Source organism: Hipposideros armiger, unplaced genomic scaffold, assembly GCF_001890085.2.
Source record: "Hipposideros armiger isolate ML-2016 unplaced genomic scaffold, ASM189008v1 scaffold_1323, whole genome shotgun sequence".
In the NCBI taxonomy this organism is placed as follows: Eukaryota; Metazoa; Chordata; class Mammalia; order Chiroptera; family Hipposideridae; genus Hipposideros; species Hipposideros armiger.
This window is the reverse complement of record NW_017732673.1, coordinates 163,666-179,596: the sequence shown is the minus strand read 5'-3', so window position 1 is coordinate 179,596 and position 15,931 is coordinate 163,666. Positions and strand designations below refer to the sequence as shown.

The 15,931-nt window shown below is 46.3% G+C and overlaps 1 protein-coding gene across 6 annotated transcripts in view; it reads right to left on the bottom strand.

Moving 5' to 3' along the window:
- Positions 1 to 5,081: 5,081 nt before the first annotated feature.
- Positions 5,082 to 15,931, bottom strand: part of PRXL2A (peroxiredoxin like 2A) — a 32,203-nt gene continuing 21,353 nt past the window's right edge. For 3 of the 6 annotated variants that reach the window (XM_019633505.1, XM_019633504.1, XM_019633506.1), the window contains exons 2-6: positions 14,486 to 14,665; positions 12,600 to 12,691; positions 9,296 to 9,436; positions 8,494 to 8,658; positions 5,082 to 5,781 (exon numbers count right to left, since the gene is read on the bottom strand). In XM_019633505.1, coding sequence (XP_019489050.1) covers positions 5,665 to 5,781; positions 8,494 to 8,658; positions 9,296 to 9,436; positions 12,600 to 12,691; positions 14,486 to 14,663 — 693 coding nt within the window. In that variant the 5' untranslated portion in view covers positions 14,664 to 14,665 and the 3' untranslated portion in view covers positions 5,082 to 5,664. Of the gene's footprint in view, positions 5,782 to 8,493; positions 8,659 to 9,295; positions 9,437 to 12,599; positions 12,692 to 14,485; positions 14,666 to 14,893; positions 14,911 to 15,931 lie in introns of those variants that run through there. The other 3 variants (XM_019633507.1, XM_019633508.1, XM_019633509.1) reach the window with 2 other exon arrangements.

Genomic DNA, 15,931 nt, shown 5'->3' with positions numbered 1-15,931 from the left:
GGTCTTTGACTTTGCTTATGGTTGCTTTTGCCATCCAAGTTGTATTCTTTATTGAGGGACAGGCTCTGTGCTGGGTGCTGGGGGAACCAGGAAGACCAACATGACCCTGCTTTTCTGGGATGTCAGTCCACCGATGCAAAAGACAATGGGTTCAGTAACAGTAGCACCAGATGTGAACAGGGACCTGGACTCCAGGTTCGGTCCTGATGAAGGAACTATAGGGCCTGTGGCTACCAAATCTAAAACAGCCCCTACACAATACAGATGGAAAAACGGATGTGACCCCTCCCACTGGCCACCCTGACTACTCCCATTCTAACTATGGCTGGACTGGCTCCAAGTACTTTTGTAATGAGAAACTGCTCATCAGCTCTGGTTACTTTGAAGAAACAAAGGCAGGATGAATGCTTATTTCCTTATCTTTATTTTCCAGGTCTTAAAATTAGATTTTTTTTCACATCACCCAAAGATTTTCCTTTATTTTAAAGGATCATTTTGAACTCATGGATTTAAACATGTCTGATGTTTTAATCCAATGCAACTATAGATGCTCAAATTGTCCCATCTTTAGCGAGAGAGGACTTCTTCGAAGTAGATCCTGAGTCCTTACTATCAGCCTTCAGTAGCAGCCTTTGAGAGCTTGCTTAATGTCTACTATGACAAGATGTCCCAGGCTCATCTTGTACATTTGCTGCCCCAATCCTACAATCAGCCATTTCTCCAAGGAGCTCCTCGGATATTAAAAGACCACAGTCTGGGCTCAATTCTCTCTTGGGAGAGTTTCTTCATGTTTCCTGGCTGAACAACACGAAAATTAGGGTATGGGTATCTCTTTCCTAACTCAAAACAGATACTCTGTCCAAGGCTTAAATATAAAAGGGGAAAATTTCTTGTGCTTCTTAAGACTTTACAGTTGTTTCTCAATTTAAGGCAATGGTCCCGTCCCCATACTCGAGTCCCCTAGAGAGCTTTAAAAATCTGATACCTGGGTCCATCCTCAGAGATTCTGGTTTAACTAGACTAGGATCTGGCTTGGGCAGTACGGTTTTTCAAAGTGTGAAGCAAACAGATGGTGCTCAACCCTGGCTGTACATTTGTTTATCATTCCATATGTATCTTCACGTTACCACATATGTATGGAGCTCCACACAATATTGTTGTGCATGCCTTAACATTTTATGTAAATTTTATCCTACTGAGTGTACCAATCAGAAGCTTGTTCTTTTCTCTAGCATTGTTTTGAAGCACCCTGAGTTGATACTTACACCTCTGGTTTATTCACTGTAACTGTTGTAGCACATTAAAACCTTCCCTCTATCCCATCATTTTCTGCCCCCTTTTACTGTAAAATTCATGTGCAGTTAATTGTTCCTTGGAGTCATCCTTTACTCCTCTTTCTCTCACATCCCACATGCAATCATTCAGGAAATTCTCTTAGCTCTGGCCTTCATCTGACAATTTCTTATCCAGCATCTGACAATTTCTCACCACAGCTACTGCTACCACCTGGTTCCACCCATCATCTCTTGCTTGGATTATTGCAGTAGCATCCTACGTGGTCCCCCTGGTGGAACCTCTGATCCTCTACAATCTTTTGTCTCAAAGCAGTCAGAATAATATAAATCTGATCATGTCACTCCTCTTCTTTAAACTCTCCAATGGATTCCCATCTCTCAGCAAAATTCAAAAGTTCTTACCATGGCCTGCTACAACTACATGGTGTACTGCTCTCACCATGACCTCCTGATCTCATTTTCTACCTCATGTTGCTCTAGCTACACTTCCTTTCATATTGTTCCTTGAATGTAACAATCCCATCCCCACCTCTGGGCCTTTGTACATGCTGTTCCCTCTGCTTTATAAGACCTACTTCCTTACTTCTTTCAGGTATCTGCACCAAATGTCATTTTATGAAAGAAGCCCTCCCTGGCCAACCAATCTACATCACTTTCTGTGCTTGTATTATCGGAAAAACTGACTCCAACTCTTAACTAGCTTGTTGGGTTAGCCCGGACCATCATTATATAACTCAGAAAGGTGACCAGATATACGTGGGAAGGAGCATGTCCTTGAAAGGATCGCCCCCAAATTCCAGAGATTCTCTGCCACTATCATCCTTTATGACAATTGTTAAACAGACAAACAAATGCCAAAACAAACTCTTTTCCTTTAAACCTAAAAAGGATTTGAGGTGTTAAACCAGAATAAGACCACTTTGCCTTCCCCTTCCCTCCCAAACAGAAACTCACAAATACACACCTGTCTACTTGTACCATGAGACATTAGCAACTGAGAATGGAGGGAAGGTAGCCAGGGCTGAAAAGTGCTCAGTCTGGACCCTCTGATTTCATCTACCCTCCAATAAGGCAGGTATGGGTAAACAGTAACAAACCCAGGGGGCAAGACAGGTATGGGTAAGCAGACTTCAGAGACTTGGGGAAGGGGGGAATGACTCCAATTTAAATTTACATAACATATGCAAAGGTTGGGAAAACAAGTTTAACTGGCACCTTCCCCCACCCCAATGGACAAAGCAGAACTCAATTGAAAATTCCACTACAGGCTGAAGCAAGTTACATCCTGGCTAGAAAATATAAAACCTCAGATGAAACAAAGACTCGAGGCAGAAGTCTCCTGCAGACTCTGCCCAGCTGACCCCCCTCTTACTTGAATAAATCTTCCCTCTGTGTTTCTGCAGATCTCACGAATTCTCTCATAATCTGAGAGCACCCCCCCACACACACACCCTCTATGCTCACAACCCCTGCCGCCCCTTCCACACAGCTCATCTTCCTTACTCAAACCCCATCCCAATGGTATCCCTGGCTCTGGGAAAAGAGACATAAAGCAGCCACAGGCACTGTTTTTTCACCCCAGTTAAAAAAAAATAATAATTTTAAAATAGTCGTAGATGTGAAAAGGGCACTGCTTTTGAGAACTCAGTGTATTGGGGAAGAGGACAACCAATCAGGTAAACAAAACAGACACTCCTTCCTGTTACCCCACACCTACTATTTATTGTATTTTTCCTCCGGCCATATCTTCGTTCAGGGCTTGGTCCAGCCTGAAGTGACGTTCTTTACCTGACCACCTATCAAAATCTTCTCCACCTTCAATCTTCAGGTCCAGCCAGAGATCCCCCCACATCCATGTCCACTCCTGACCCTTGCCACCTAAAGACCATTTTCCAAAACTCATCAGAGATTATTGGGAGCAGCCTGGTTCTAGGTAACTTCTGGTGTGAGCGCTGGACTTCCAAACTTGACCCTGAGTTCTATTAGGATGGCTCTCAACCTTGGTTGCATGTTGGAATCACCCAGGAGCTTTAAGAAATATTGTTGCCTGGGTCTCATCCCAGGGATTCTGATTTAATAAGCCTGTGTGTGTGGCCTGGGCATCAGAATCTTTTTAAACTTCCCCAGGTGGTTCCACTGTGTATCCAAATTTGAGAACTATCAGCTTTCCAACAAGGACTTTCATTGCATCTCTCCAAGTAGTTTGCATTATTATGGATTCTCAATTTGTTTATCAAATAAAGGGAACCTGTTTGTGCTTGTCAGAGGCTTGCTAAAGCTTCAAGCCCAAAGCCCACAGATACTAGTGTCTTGATATGTAGGGCTCTTGAGATTTTTGCTTTTCAAAGTGTGAGCCCTGGACCAGTAGAATACCAACATCCTCCCGAGCTTGTTAGAAATGCAGACTCCAGTCCCAATTGTCTTGAGAACTGCAAAGCTTTCAGCACAAATGCTTTTGTCCACCGCTACACTAAGACTTGAACAAACGCTAGCATAGTTTCTAGCAGGTCAAGGCTGTTTCGCTGGGACAACCCACCCTCCCTTGAGTCCCTGCCTGGGAAAGCTCAAGACTGCCAAAAGAATTTACTGTCGGTCCAAGCCAAACACCTGACCATAGGTCTCTGGCCTCCCTTTTCTTAGAGCATTCATTTAAAAAAACTTACAATTGTGAATCCTTTCTGTCTCTTTGTGATGTATATGTGTGTATCTCAGGAAACCCAGGAGTGTCTTTCTCAGGAACCTGGGAGCCATGCCTCTGAAATGTAATCATCAGGACAGCTAGGGCTCCATCTCCCAGTCTCTGTGGAAGGGTAGAAGCCTAGCGTGATAAGTTAGCCAGTCAGCAGACACAAATAGCCTAATCACACTTACCGATCCACCCAACATGCTTTTTGTAATTTTCCACTTCCCTGACTCTGTTCAAGCCCCCGCGTGTTCCCTTCTCCCTAATCCTTCATTCTCCCTTTAAAATTCCAATCACCTCTGCACAGAGCCCAGTTGAGCCAAGTTTTATACTGAGGCCTCTCCCCTACTGCAGTCATTACTGAATAAAATCTGCCTTCACTGCTTTTAACTGGTGTCTGGCTTTATTTTTCTCTAACAATCTCCATTTTAATAAGATCCTTAAGTGATTTGCATGAACACTAAAGTTTAAGAAGCATTCATCGTTTTAGAATATTTATCATTCCCTCAATGACTTCTAATCAACAGCCCTGAATGGTTGACAATAATTATTATGCCTGTTTTACCAGTGAGGAAGCTGAGGGCCAGAGCTTTGCTCAAAGTCACACTGTTAAACTAAAACTTGAACCCACCTCATGACTCAATCTGGTACTCTTTCCATAACGCCATGCTAATTGGAGCAAGAAGACTCATTGCACATGAGGACCCAGGAGTAAAACAGCTGGTGAAGGAAATCATAAGGTTTCTCCTTATGTATGCATTGCTGCAATGTCCTCGTAGGCTCTACTCTTCTTTAGTTGCAAGAGAGCCATTTCAGAATCAAGTGTCTTCTAGGCACCAAAAAACTCTCATCTGAGTTATCATACTAGTAGCTGGAGTCCCAGGGATCACAGTATCTTGGGGATGAGTCACTGACGAGTGTTCCATCCAGTCTGCAGAGCCCCACTCCAGGCCCATGCACACACCATGCAGTCACTGCCACATGAAGTCAGACTCAGGCACAGTCTTAGTCCTGAACTCGCCACCTTACCCCAAACACATGATTTCTATTCAGTCGTCATTATGGTAAATATTTTTAGACAGAAAAACTTGTATCACAGGCAATTTCTGATGCATACTTTTATTAGAGCCAGAGATGATCATTTTTTCTAGAAAAACAAACCTCTGAGGTTAGAATGGAAGACAATGAAAAAACTGATTTCATTTTATAATCTACCTTTATCAAGGCATCCAGAGCACATCAGTTCCTTAATATTAGTATTATTTAACCATTCTATAACAAGTCATTAATAGAAAACACGCAAGCCAAAAACCTTGTAATCTTTAATCTTCAAGTCAATCATTAACTTTTTTAGATTTGTAAAGACATGAAAATAAAACTCATTTCAAATAAGAGCACGCAAACACCACCACATGCTTGTAATGAGGTCCACTTTGAGCCTCATTTTTTCCAGATTTTAGCTGAAATAACCCTCACTCATTTTTTAGATTTTTTATCAGTCTTGTTTGGAGGCTATTTTGTCTTATTGAGCCTAAACAGAGTACAATATTAAAATACATTATGATCTATACTGAGAATATGGCATAAGTGGGTTTCTAACTCTTCAGGGACATAAGTGGAAACATAAGGTTCTATGAACAGAGGTGACTGCCCCTAGTTATCCCTGAGCTGGGCCGTTTCACACCATCATTTTTTCTCTGAGGCTGATGAAGTCTGTGGTTTGATCTTCCTAGCAGCTTCCAGAACAGAAACTGGTTTTACCTTATCTCCAAATTCTTTTTCTCGGTGCTCAAGAAGAATGCCCTAAAAGGAAAGGAGAGGGCGCATCAATCCTCAGTGAGTCATTCATTCACGAGACAGACACTGAGCAGCAGCCATCCGTGAAACCCCGTGCTCGGGCAGCAGGGAACAGAGGCCGCACTCAGGCCTGCTTCCGCGCTGGAGGAGCTCAGTCTTCTGGGGAAGGCAGGTCAGGGGACCGCTACATCACAATACTGGGACTGTACAAGCAGCACTCTAGGAGCAGGAAGTCAGCAGTGATCAAATATAAGCAGGGAAGGCTTATAGATAATAAAGCAGGGGAGGTGCCCAGGATGTCTACAGATAGAGAAGAGGAAAAAGAACATTCCAGGCGAAGAGAGCTGAATGAGCTTACACAGAGAAGCCGAAAGGTGTGAAGTGGGGCTCAGAGGTCAGAACTTGGCAGGTGCTGAATGACCATCTGAAAAGGGAAACCCTCTCTTCACTAGTTTTTCTAAGAAACTGAAGGCCACTCACTTCAGATAGTATGAAGCAAAATGCACAGGATACCCGAAGGTGGTAAGAAAGGTAAAATAATGTGTTTGCGGTTACATCAAGGAATCCTTGTTAAAGAGTTCTTTGACCCATGACACCTGGGAACTCAAATTGGAAAAATTAACATCTGTAAACATGTTCATTGTGTCGTTATTTATAAAGACTTTCAAGAAAACAAACTCCCACCACACTGTGGAGACTATAGGGAAGTATTCATAAAACTATATTTACTTGCCCACTAAAGCACCATGCAGACATTAAAAATACTGAGGAAGACTATATAATGACGTGAGGAAACGTTCATAACATACTGTTAAATGACAAGAACATCTAGTCTAGTAAGACATGTTTTCTAAAAACAAAACCAAGGGCCTCGCAGCTCGGCTTCTGTTCTAACGGGTTGTCTGTGGTGGCTGAGCTTATAGAATGGCTCTCCCCACCTTCTACTGTTTTGTTTTCAGATTTTCTATGTGGAGAACATTACTTCTTTAAAGGAATTATGCTTTAACAATGATTATTACATGAGAAACCCCCCGAGTGGCACGTGGAAGAGCAGGACGGCCTGCTCTGAAGACACATGCAGGCAGTCCCTGAAGCTCTACCAGCCCCATCAATCTTCCACCAGGAAAGGAGGCTGGAGCTCCAGGGGGCACCACCAAAGCCAAACACCGCACCTGGCAACAACAGGCGCCTGCCAGCCAGGATCCGGGAGCCCATGAGCACCAGGTGAGTCACTGCCAGGCAAGCGAAGGCTGGCAGGTGAGCCATGCCCTGCCCTGGAGGCTGGGGGAAGTCAGAAAGAGGCAGGGGGGAGGAATCCCAGAATGCCAGAGAGGAGGAGGCTGTGCACACCTCTGAGGAAGAGGCTGCCCGAGTGCAAGGGCATGTGGAAGGGGTCTTTGGGAACTACCTCTAAAGAGAGGCTACGGGCAGGGTCTCTGAAGCAGGACAGATCTAAGTGCCTGAGTTCATTTCCACTGTACCACTTACTAGCTGTGTGTCTTTGGCTGAGATATTTCCTATCTGTAGGCCCATTCCCTTACACGTAGATAATAAAAATACCTCACATCCCAGATTAGTTGTGAAGAAGACATGAGATCATGTATCTGAGCACCCAGAACAAGGCCATTATCTATAAGTCACTCTGATATATTTAGCAGAAAGTTAGCAAAGACGTTCATATTAAATCAGGTAACCATTCATACTAGATTCTAATGTAGACAAGCAAAAGCAGCCGCCAAGGTTTAAAAGGAAGAGATTAGAAATAAAGCTTAAAAAGGAAGGATTTCTATTTCCATTAACTTATATTCCTCCTAAGTTGCAAAAAGTAATATGCAATTATCAATGTGAGTAGTGAGATCCACCAATGCAGGCAACCCTGTCTTTTTACACATGAGGCCAAGTGCAATGTCATGCTAAAGTTGGCAGAGACAGGCCTAGCAGTAAGGACCTGTCTTTAGGTCCTCCCGCCAGGCCCTCAGCCTGCATCCACTTTACCCCATCCCTGCTCTGCGTCCATGTGGCCTCTGCTGGCACTGCCCTCTAGAGTGGGGGCATCACCATGGCTTGAGGCTGACTGTGGTCTGATGTGGAGCATATGCCCACCTGCCTCCTGGGCCCACAGACACCTCATCTCTCCACACCTTCCCCTAGAGTCCCCATGCTACTCTGCATCCTCATTCAAGGGCCCAAGACAGCTTGTCCGATGAGAAGTCTTACCCTCCAGAGGCAGCCCTGATACCAGGACCCCCACTGGGAGAAGCGTGTCTCCCGTCACATCTCCTTGATACTTCTTCTAATTAGTCCTGTTTTTAACCCTTCTTTCCCCTTCATTTTTCTCTACTGATCATCCTTGATGACCTGGGAACAATGCAAAGAAGTACATTCTTGATAGAATAAAAACTATGCTTTTGTTCAAGCAGAGAACACAGAACTTGAAATCAGAAAACCTGAGTTCAGACCCCAGCAGTGCCACTGATAAGCCATGCTCCCCGGTGCAGTCGCCCACCTCGCCCACCAAACTTCCAGATTATCTCACGATGTTACTGTGAGGGGGTGTGGGATAAGTGACAGTTTCCCTCCCTTCCCTTTCCTCATGTTCCCTGGCTTTTTGGAAGTAGGACTGGGAGACTCTGAGTAGGGAAAATCACCCCCACATTGGGGTCTTGCACTCACAGACACCAACACCTGCAGACTCACAAGTGAACACTAGGAATTTACCTGCTTTCCTGATCCCATGACAAAAACTCCCCCGAGGATGAAGCCTTCGCCTTCCAGGTTTCCAGAAAAGCCTCCGTTCCGGGCCCGGAAGAAGTTGTTCCAGACACCCAGGCGGACAAATCCCATAAACATCATCTTCCGCCTTTGGGGACCGTAGAATCTTTTCTGGAGGAGTGAGGACAGATCCCATATGAGCAACCTATATGCCTGCCTTCCCCAGGTAAGAACGGTTCTCCACAGGGCACTGGTTTTCAGACAGAGATCCAAAGCCTGCTGGTTCGTCCTCCCCTCACCCAACACACACATACAGCCCCACCCAGGGACACTCTGAACTGCCCAGGTAAGCAGCTTTCAATCTCAAGGCAGGCCTGACCTAGGGAAACAGATCCGAGCTCTGACTCTAACCTATTGCTACAGACGAACAGGGTTCCCATGCCTGCAGGGTGTTAACAGTTCTACATCCTGCACAGGTGAGAGTAGAGGGGTAAAAAATATAGCTGCAATGAATTAAGAGACAGGGGTTTATGCTGGGTCCCCAACTGCACGGTGGGAGAACCCCAGTGGATTTCAGCTATTTCCTAGGCTCCCATTCCCAGGTGACAATTCAGCAAGGGCTCAAGTAGTACATGAGAGAATAGCGTTTTTAGTGTCCAAGCATGCTCAGAGGACTGGGAAAGCCCCTCTGAGTTCAGGGCAGCTGAAAGGGAGGTCGGCGTCCAGCTCCAGGCCAGACACAATCTGGGCCACTGAATCCACACCTGAGCACACCCATCTGTGTCTGACACGCTCACCACACACACACCTTTTCGTCCAGGAAGATTTCTCCTTTGAAATAAGGCTGGAAGTCCTTCACTTCAGTCTTGATCTGTTCCTTCACCACTGCATAGAGGGGGACACCCAGCTCGTCCAACTTGGGCTTCAGGGAGGACAGGTCTGCAGCCTCCTGCAGAAAACAGGGTGGGTCAGGGGCGCAAACTCCTGTGGCTTTGCGGTCACCCAACACCTTCTTCCCTACAGGCCCGGAGCATGGCTGGCACTGACTGCAGAAGAACAAAGGCGACAAAATGCCAGAAACAATGAAAGCCTGTGTAGCCCAGCATCAGACTGTCCCAGCTGGGCACTGGGCCTCCGTATAGGGTGTCAGGTCAGCCAGGCTTCCTATCTTCTCCATGGTGGGAAGGAGACACCAGGCTCCTATTATGGGTGTCCTAACCATGGCCCAGGGAGCAGCCGACAACTAAGAGTACACCCAAATGTGGTCTTCTACTCCCAGCCACTACACTTCTCTCCTACCTCACCTCCCAGCCCCTCCCCTGCACTAGACCAAACTAGCGGAGCACCTATCGGACAAACTCCGGGGCGCAGGCCATGTGAAGAGCTGCTTCTACGCCTTCGCTTAGTTGGCATCCCCTCACTACAATAATCTTCCTTCTTTCTCCAGCTCAAATCCTACCCTCCAGAAAGGGACCCCTGTTTTAGAAAGTTCACCCTAGCTAGTCCAGCCTGGGACAAAGCCCTGATTCTTCGCGCATATCCTCCAATCTTCCCTGCTTGGTGACTTTTTCTGTACTGGTCTGTGTTACCACTAAGTTGAGCACTGTCCTTTAAGTTCCCAAGTGTGTCTTCTAGTTAAAAACTATGTCTTCCATTTCTCGTATCTCTCAGTGCTTCATATGGCTGGATATTCCGAAGGTACTAGACACAGGTGGAAAGATCTGAAGGTGAACGTGGAAAATGGGGAGACTGCAGCTGAGCTGAAAAGTACAGAAATCCTTGACTTGTGAACCATGCGCTGAATGACTAAACAAAACTGCATGTGTCATGGTAAAGCTTCGAAATTAAGAACAAATCCCTTTTCATATTTGGTGTTGGAAATAAATAGCAGGAAATCCTTTCAAATTTAGCCCACTCGCCTTCAATATACACACTCACTGCTGTAGAATGGCAACTACATTTAATTTTTCATTTATTTTCTAGAACAACAACAAAAGAGGAGAGCTAATGAAGCAGAATTCATTACAGTGGTTTTACGAAGAGCTTCGGTGAGTGGCAAACTCCGCTCTAGAGAGGACTACAGGTCTGATGCAGTCAGAGACCACCTGTGTGTGAGATGAAAGGTTTTGCTCACTTTTCCTGGGCTCTTTACTCTGGGTGTGTCACTGTACAAAGCCATAAAGTGGACACTCGGTCACATACTTCCTCCCCAGGCCACTCAAACTAGCTCAGACGGCCATCTGACATGCTTTCAGAAATGTAAGTTTCCACAAAATGCTCTCCCAGGGCACAGACCAGAGCACTGGAAAATAGGTTCTAATCAGAGTAGTTGCTCTGGGAACCATTTGGGTTTAACTGGCCTTGAGAAATCAAGTCACAGCAGGCTTGTCATGGTGTTTGGAGGCCTCACAGATTTGGAGTCAAAAGCCCTGAGTTTAAACTTCAGCTCTCGTCATAGGCAGAATAATGCCTTCTAAGGATGTCCACATCCTAACACCAGGGACCTGTGAATACGTGCTGTTACAATGCCACGGGGAATTAAGGCAGCAGATGAAATACAGACTGTTACTCGGCTGATCTTACAGGAGATTATGCTGTATTATCTGGTTGGCTCACATGTGGAATCACAAGGATCCGTAAATGTGGAAGACGATCGCAGAAGAGTCAGAGTCGTAGCTGATGCAATGTGAGAAAGACTTGGCCAGCCATTGCTAGCTTTAAAAATGGAGGACGGGGCCACGATCCAAGGAATGCAGACGGCCTCTAGAAACTGGGAGAGGCAAGGAAATTACTTACCCCCTACACCCTCCAGAAGAAATGCAGACCCGCTGACACCTTGATTTTAGCTCCAGGTGTCAGATTTCAGAATTCTGACCTATAGAACTGTAAGATAATAAATGTGTATTGCTTAAAGCCACTGAGTTTGTGATAATTTGTGACAGCAGCAATCGGAAACTAATACACCTCCCCATAGCAGTGTGAGTTTGTCACAACCTCTATGCTTCAGTTTCCTCCTCTATAAAATGAGAATAATAACGACAAGCTGTGTTCTCCAGGGATCAGGTAAGGGACCAATGAGATAACAAGCATGAAAGTGCCTTGAATGTAAATGACAGCTGGACATCATGCCACTAAGTAGCTTCTTTGCCAGCCCAAGCACACAAGCAGGAGAGAGATCTGCAAGGCTGAAAGGAAATGCCTCAGGGTCAGAGAAGACAATCAGAGGAATGACAACATGGATGGGGCCAAGGCCACTACTTGAGAAGCAAAGGTGTCTCCAGACAAGTTCCCCCCAGGTGAGGCACTGACCTCAGAACCTGGGTCTTCTGCCACCGACTGACTGTGTAACCAAACCACTCTGGCCCTCGGTTTACCTAACTATAAAGTGACATGGCTGAACCCTGCCTTCCCTGGACAAGCTGCCTTACTTACTGAACAGACGATGATGGCTTCCCTTTGAGGGGCCAACCTAGAAATTGCCCAGTTAATGAACCCCAACTTGTGCAAAACTCCCATGCCAGCTGTACATACACCACCAACATTACTAAATCCCTGAACTCCAGATTCAATGCCAAGAGCACAGTGAGGCAACAGAGGGCCACAAACAAATGTGTGGCTCTCGGCATCCACCAGGGACTCCAGGGGGCTCCCCAAGAAGAGGGAGACAGGCAGGTCCATTCTGTAAGTGTGACATGTGCTCCCCTATATGCTGCAGCTGCACCACAGGTGAGGGTTGGCCATGCCTGGGCCAGTAACAGTTCAGGCACCTCCTTCAATGAGCAAATCCTGTGCTGAGCATCAGGAATACAGAATTGGACCTAGTCCTCATCCTCGATTAAATGGGAAGATAGTCCAGGAAACAGCACAAGAGTGATAGGGCTTGGGAGTAACCAAGGAAAGTCAAGCACATTGCTAACCCCAGGATATAGTGAGTGGTTAAATGAACAGAAATAGAGAGTAAGTCGAAAGAAATACCTAGAGCAAGTAACAGAGAGTGGACCGGAGCTGATCAAAGGCTAACGTGGGCCTGCAGGTCCTTGGTCCCGGCTGGAACGGCACTGGCTCCCACCTGCTAGGGTCCTTTTCTCTGAACAGATCTTCAATGCACTCACCTCTCGGCAGAGAAAACAGCCTGGCCTTCGCACCGCCATTATCACAGCTCCATTCTTTTCCCAGAGCTCCTTTGCTTTGAAAGTTCTTGGTTCTGGGGAAAAGAAAAGGGCATTCAGATTTGAGCTAAGAAATAACTCATCTCTGCCCAGCCCCACCCCACACCGCCTTTTCAGTGGTTCATAAACGGTACCAGGCCTAGCGGAGGGCCTGGGCAGGCATTTCACATGGGGGAAAAGCACACGGGAAACAGAGAGGGCACAGACATCCATGGAGGAAGTTAACATTGTGCAAGGATCCTACTGAATGCCCCAAAGGCCCCTTTCCCATCAAAATCTATTAGAAAACCTGAACATCCTAAACTAAAACATTTTTGGGAAAATGGCAAATTCCTTTGCTGGTATCAATCGACTGTTTAACAATCCTTTAGGGCAGATACATGACCAAAACCTGAAAGAGATCTTACACTTTGGCCAAGGAAACCTCAACTCTTCAAAAAGTACTCAAAGGGATTAAGTCAACAGAAATTAAAATTTTTTTTTTTTACCCTAGAAACTATGCTAATTGCACTCTAATCCACAGGGGAGGGTAGAAGCCGCCTAAGGAGGAAGTGCTTTGGGGTAGCACAGTGCTGCAGCTTGAGCTGGCTCCCTGGTCAGGCTGAGCCTGCATCTAGCTGTGTGGCCTTGGGCGTGCTGTGCTGCCTCCTCCCTGAACTTCAGTTTCCTTGTTTGTAAATGCAGCTGTCTAGCAGCTTCGCTTTGGGCTGCAGGGGGTATTAGATGGATATGAAAGTGCTCACCACAGTGTCTGGAAATACTAATTTAGTGAGGGGGTAGTAAGTGTAAATCCATAATATTTTTAATATTTCAGAGAGGAATCCATGTGCCTGTGGGATCTTATATGGAAAAAAAGGGAGTGGGATTGAGACTGGGAACCCCTGGATTGAACCAAGCACAGCAGAGGCCCCCTGCAGAGCTTCTTAGTCCCTGACTAAGGTGACCTGCATCATAAATTGCAGTCACAGTCCCTGTCTTCCCTGGACAGCTTCCTCACTTAATGAACAGATGACAATGGCCTCTCTTTGAGGGGTCAACCTGGAGACCACCCAGTCAGTGAGCCCCAACTTTCACCTAACTCTCCCACACTATCGGCACGACCAAAATCCCCGAGCTCCAGATCCAATGCCGAGAGCACAGTGAGGCGACAGAGGACCACATGAAATGTGTGGCTCTCTGCATCCACCAGGGACTCCAGGGGGCTCCCCATGAAGAGGGAGGCAGGCAGGTCCATTCTGAAATTGTGACCTGTGCTGCCCCATGTGTTGCAGCCATACCACAGGTGAGGACTGGCCATGCCTGGGCTAGTAACAATCCAGACACCTCCCTTCAATGAGCAAATCCTGTGCTGAGCATCAGGCACTCGGAACTGGAGACACGCTGTTTCTCAAACCTGTCTGACTAGGGACTCTTACTGTGTGAAGATCCAGCCCAGTTCCTCAGAACGCTCTCTGCAAAGGCTGGCTTAGTCAACAGTGGTCCCATATTACTAACTATTATGGAGTAATTATCATTATACTTAAAGGGACAATAGAAAGTGAAAAAGGCTTTTGGTAAGAAAAAGCTAAAATGTAAAATACCATGTAACCACGATCACAACTATATAATAATATGTAAACATGCAAAAGAATGTGCAAAGATAAAAACAATTACTGTATTAGGGTAATGGAATTATCAGTCATTTAACAAGTGTTATTAATTTTTTCCTAATGTTGTTGTAATACTTTTTCGATTAAAAAAGAGCTATTTTTTTACAAAGGAAAAAAAATAAGCAAGCCTGCATCGCAGTGCCCTGGAAAAGTACTGAGCCCAGTGGGGTCACTGCTTACCCTTCTCCAGTGTTTTCAGGTCTATTTCCTCCAGATACTCCAGGGTTGCTTGCTGGGGCTTGGACAGAAATACGTCTGTGTTGGCCAGGAGAAGTGCCACGGCAGCAGCCCCCAGGGCCCCCGCACCAATCGACCACATTCCCATGGTGAAGAAACTGGGATCCTGGAGGAAAGACATTTCTGGAGATTGAGAGGAAGGGAGACGGCGTTACTGCTCTCACAAGATAGCTGGAATCGGATTTCCCAAAGTGCAAGGCTCTAGCTGGGCAGCCAACCAGGAGGCCAGAGGCAGGGGAGGGGGAGCAGCAGCATCAAAGATGGGACTGAACAAGGGCTGCGGAGCACCTGGCGTTGCAAGACCTTGGGCACACACCAGACCCACGGAGGCTCCTGCCCCAGGGAGCTCACCAGTGAGTCACAGGCGATGACAGAAATGACAGCCCTCTCAGATGCTTCTCTCGCTGCTCCCTCTCCCAAGCCCACGGTTGTAGCTTCCCAGCTCTGTAGTGCTCGTCCATGCCAGGTCTCTGTGGGCAGACTACTCCCTCTTGCCCCTCCTTGTCAATGCCTGCCTTTCCTTCACAATCCAGGAGTCTCGGCTATCACGTCCCTGGGGAGGGGCGGCTTTCTCTTCTGTGAGCGGAATACACTGACTTCATCCCACCAATCACGCTGTTCTGTTACCCTATCCTTCTTCCTCTTTAGTTTGTGAACCCCTCAGAAATAGAGACCATATGCAGCCTCACAGTTCCCAGCAGGACCTCGAGGTACGCGCGCGGTAGGCATGCCATCTCAGTACATTTTTCCCAACTGAGAATAGCTCGTTTTTTACTCATTATACAAGTAAAACAGGCTCATGGTGAAAACAAAACAAAAACAAAAAAGAAGCGATACATAAAACCAGAGTCAACAAGAAAGTGAATATCTTTTGAGCATCTATCACCTATTAAATTATACCATTTAGCAGAAATAGCCACTATGAAACACCAGTGTCTAATCTGGTATTTTTTTCCTGTGTACAGAACTACACAGAGTCTGTTAAATGAATGGGAGTAGAGACAGAGAGTAGGCATATGTAAGAAAGAGCATGGTGCTGGGGTGTCTGTTTCACAGGAGCTGGGCAAAGGGGTCTGCATAGGGCAGGGGACTCTGCAATTGAAAAGGAGTTGCAGAAAGGTCCTACAGAATGAAACACAGACTTGTGCCAAGCTCCTGTGCGGTGCCTCACTGAGGCTTCCTCTAGTTGGGAAGCCTTGTGCTTCTGTGTGGAGCTCCTGTATACATCCTACCTATGTAACAGCAGCAGGTACCCCATTCAGCCTTCCTTCAACTGACAAAGATACAGTACCTATCTTTCCACTTGGCCCTCTCACCATCCTAGGATCTGACTTACACTCGGGCCCTCCTCCCTATAAGTACCAGCGTGATTCTGTGTGCTGAGATCAC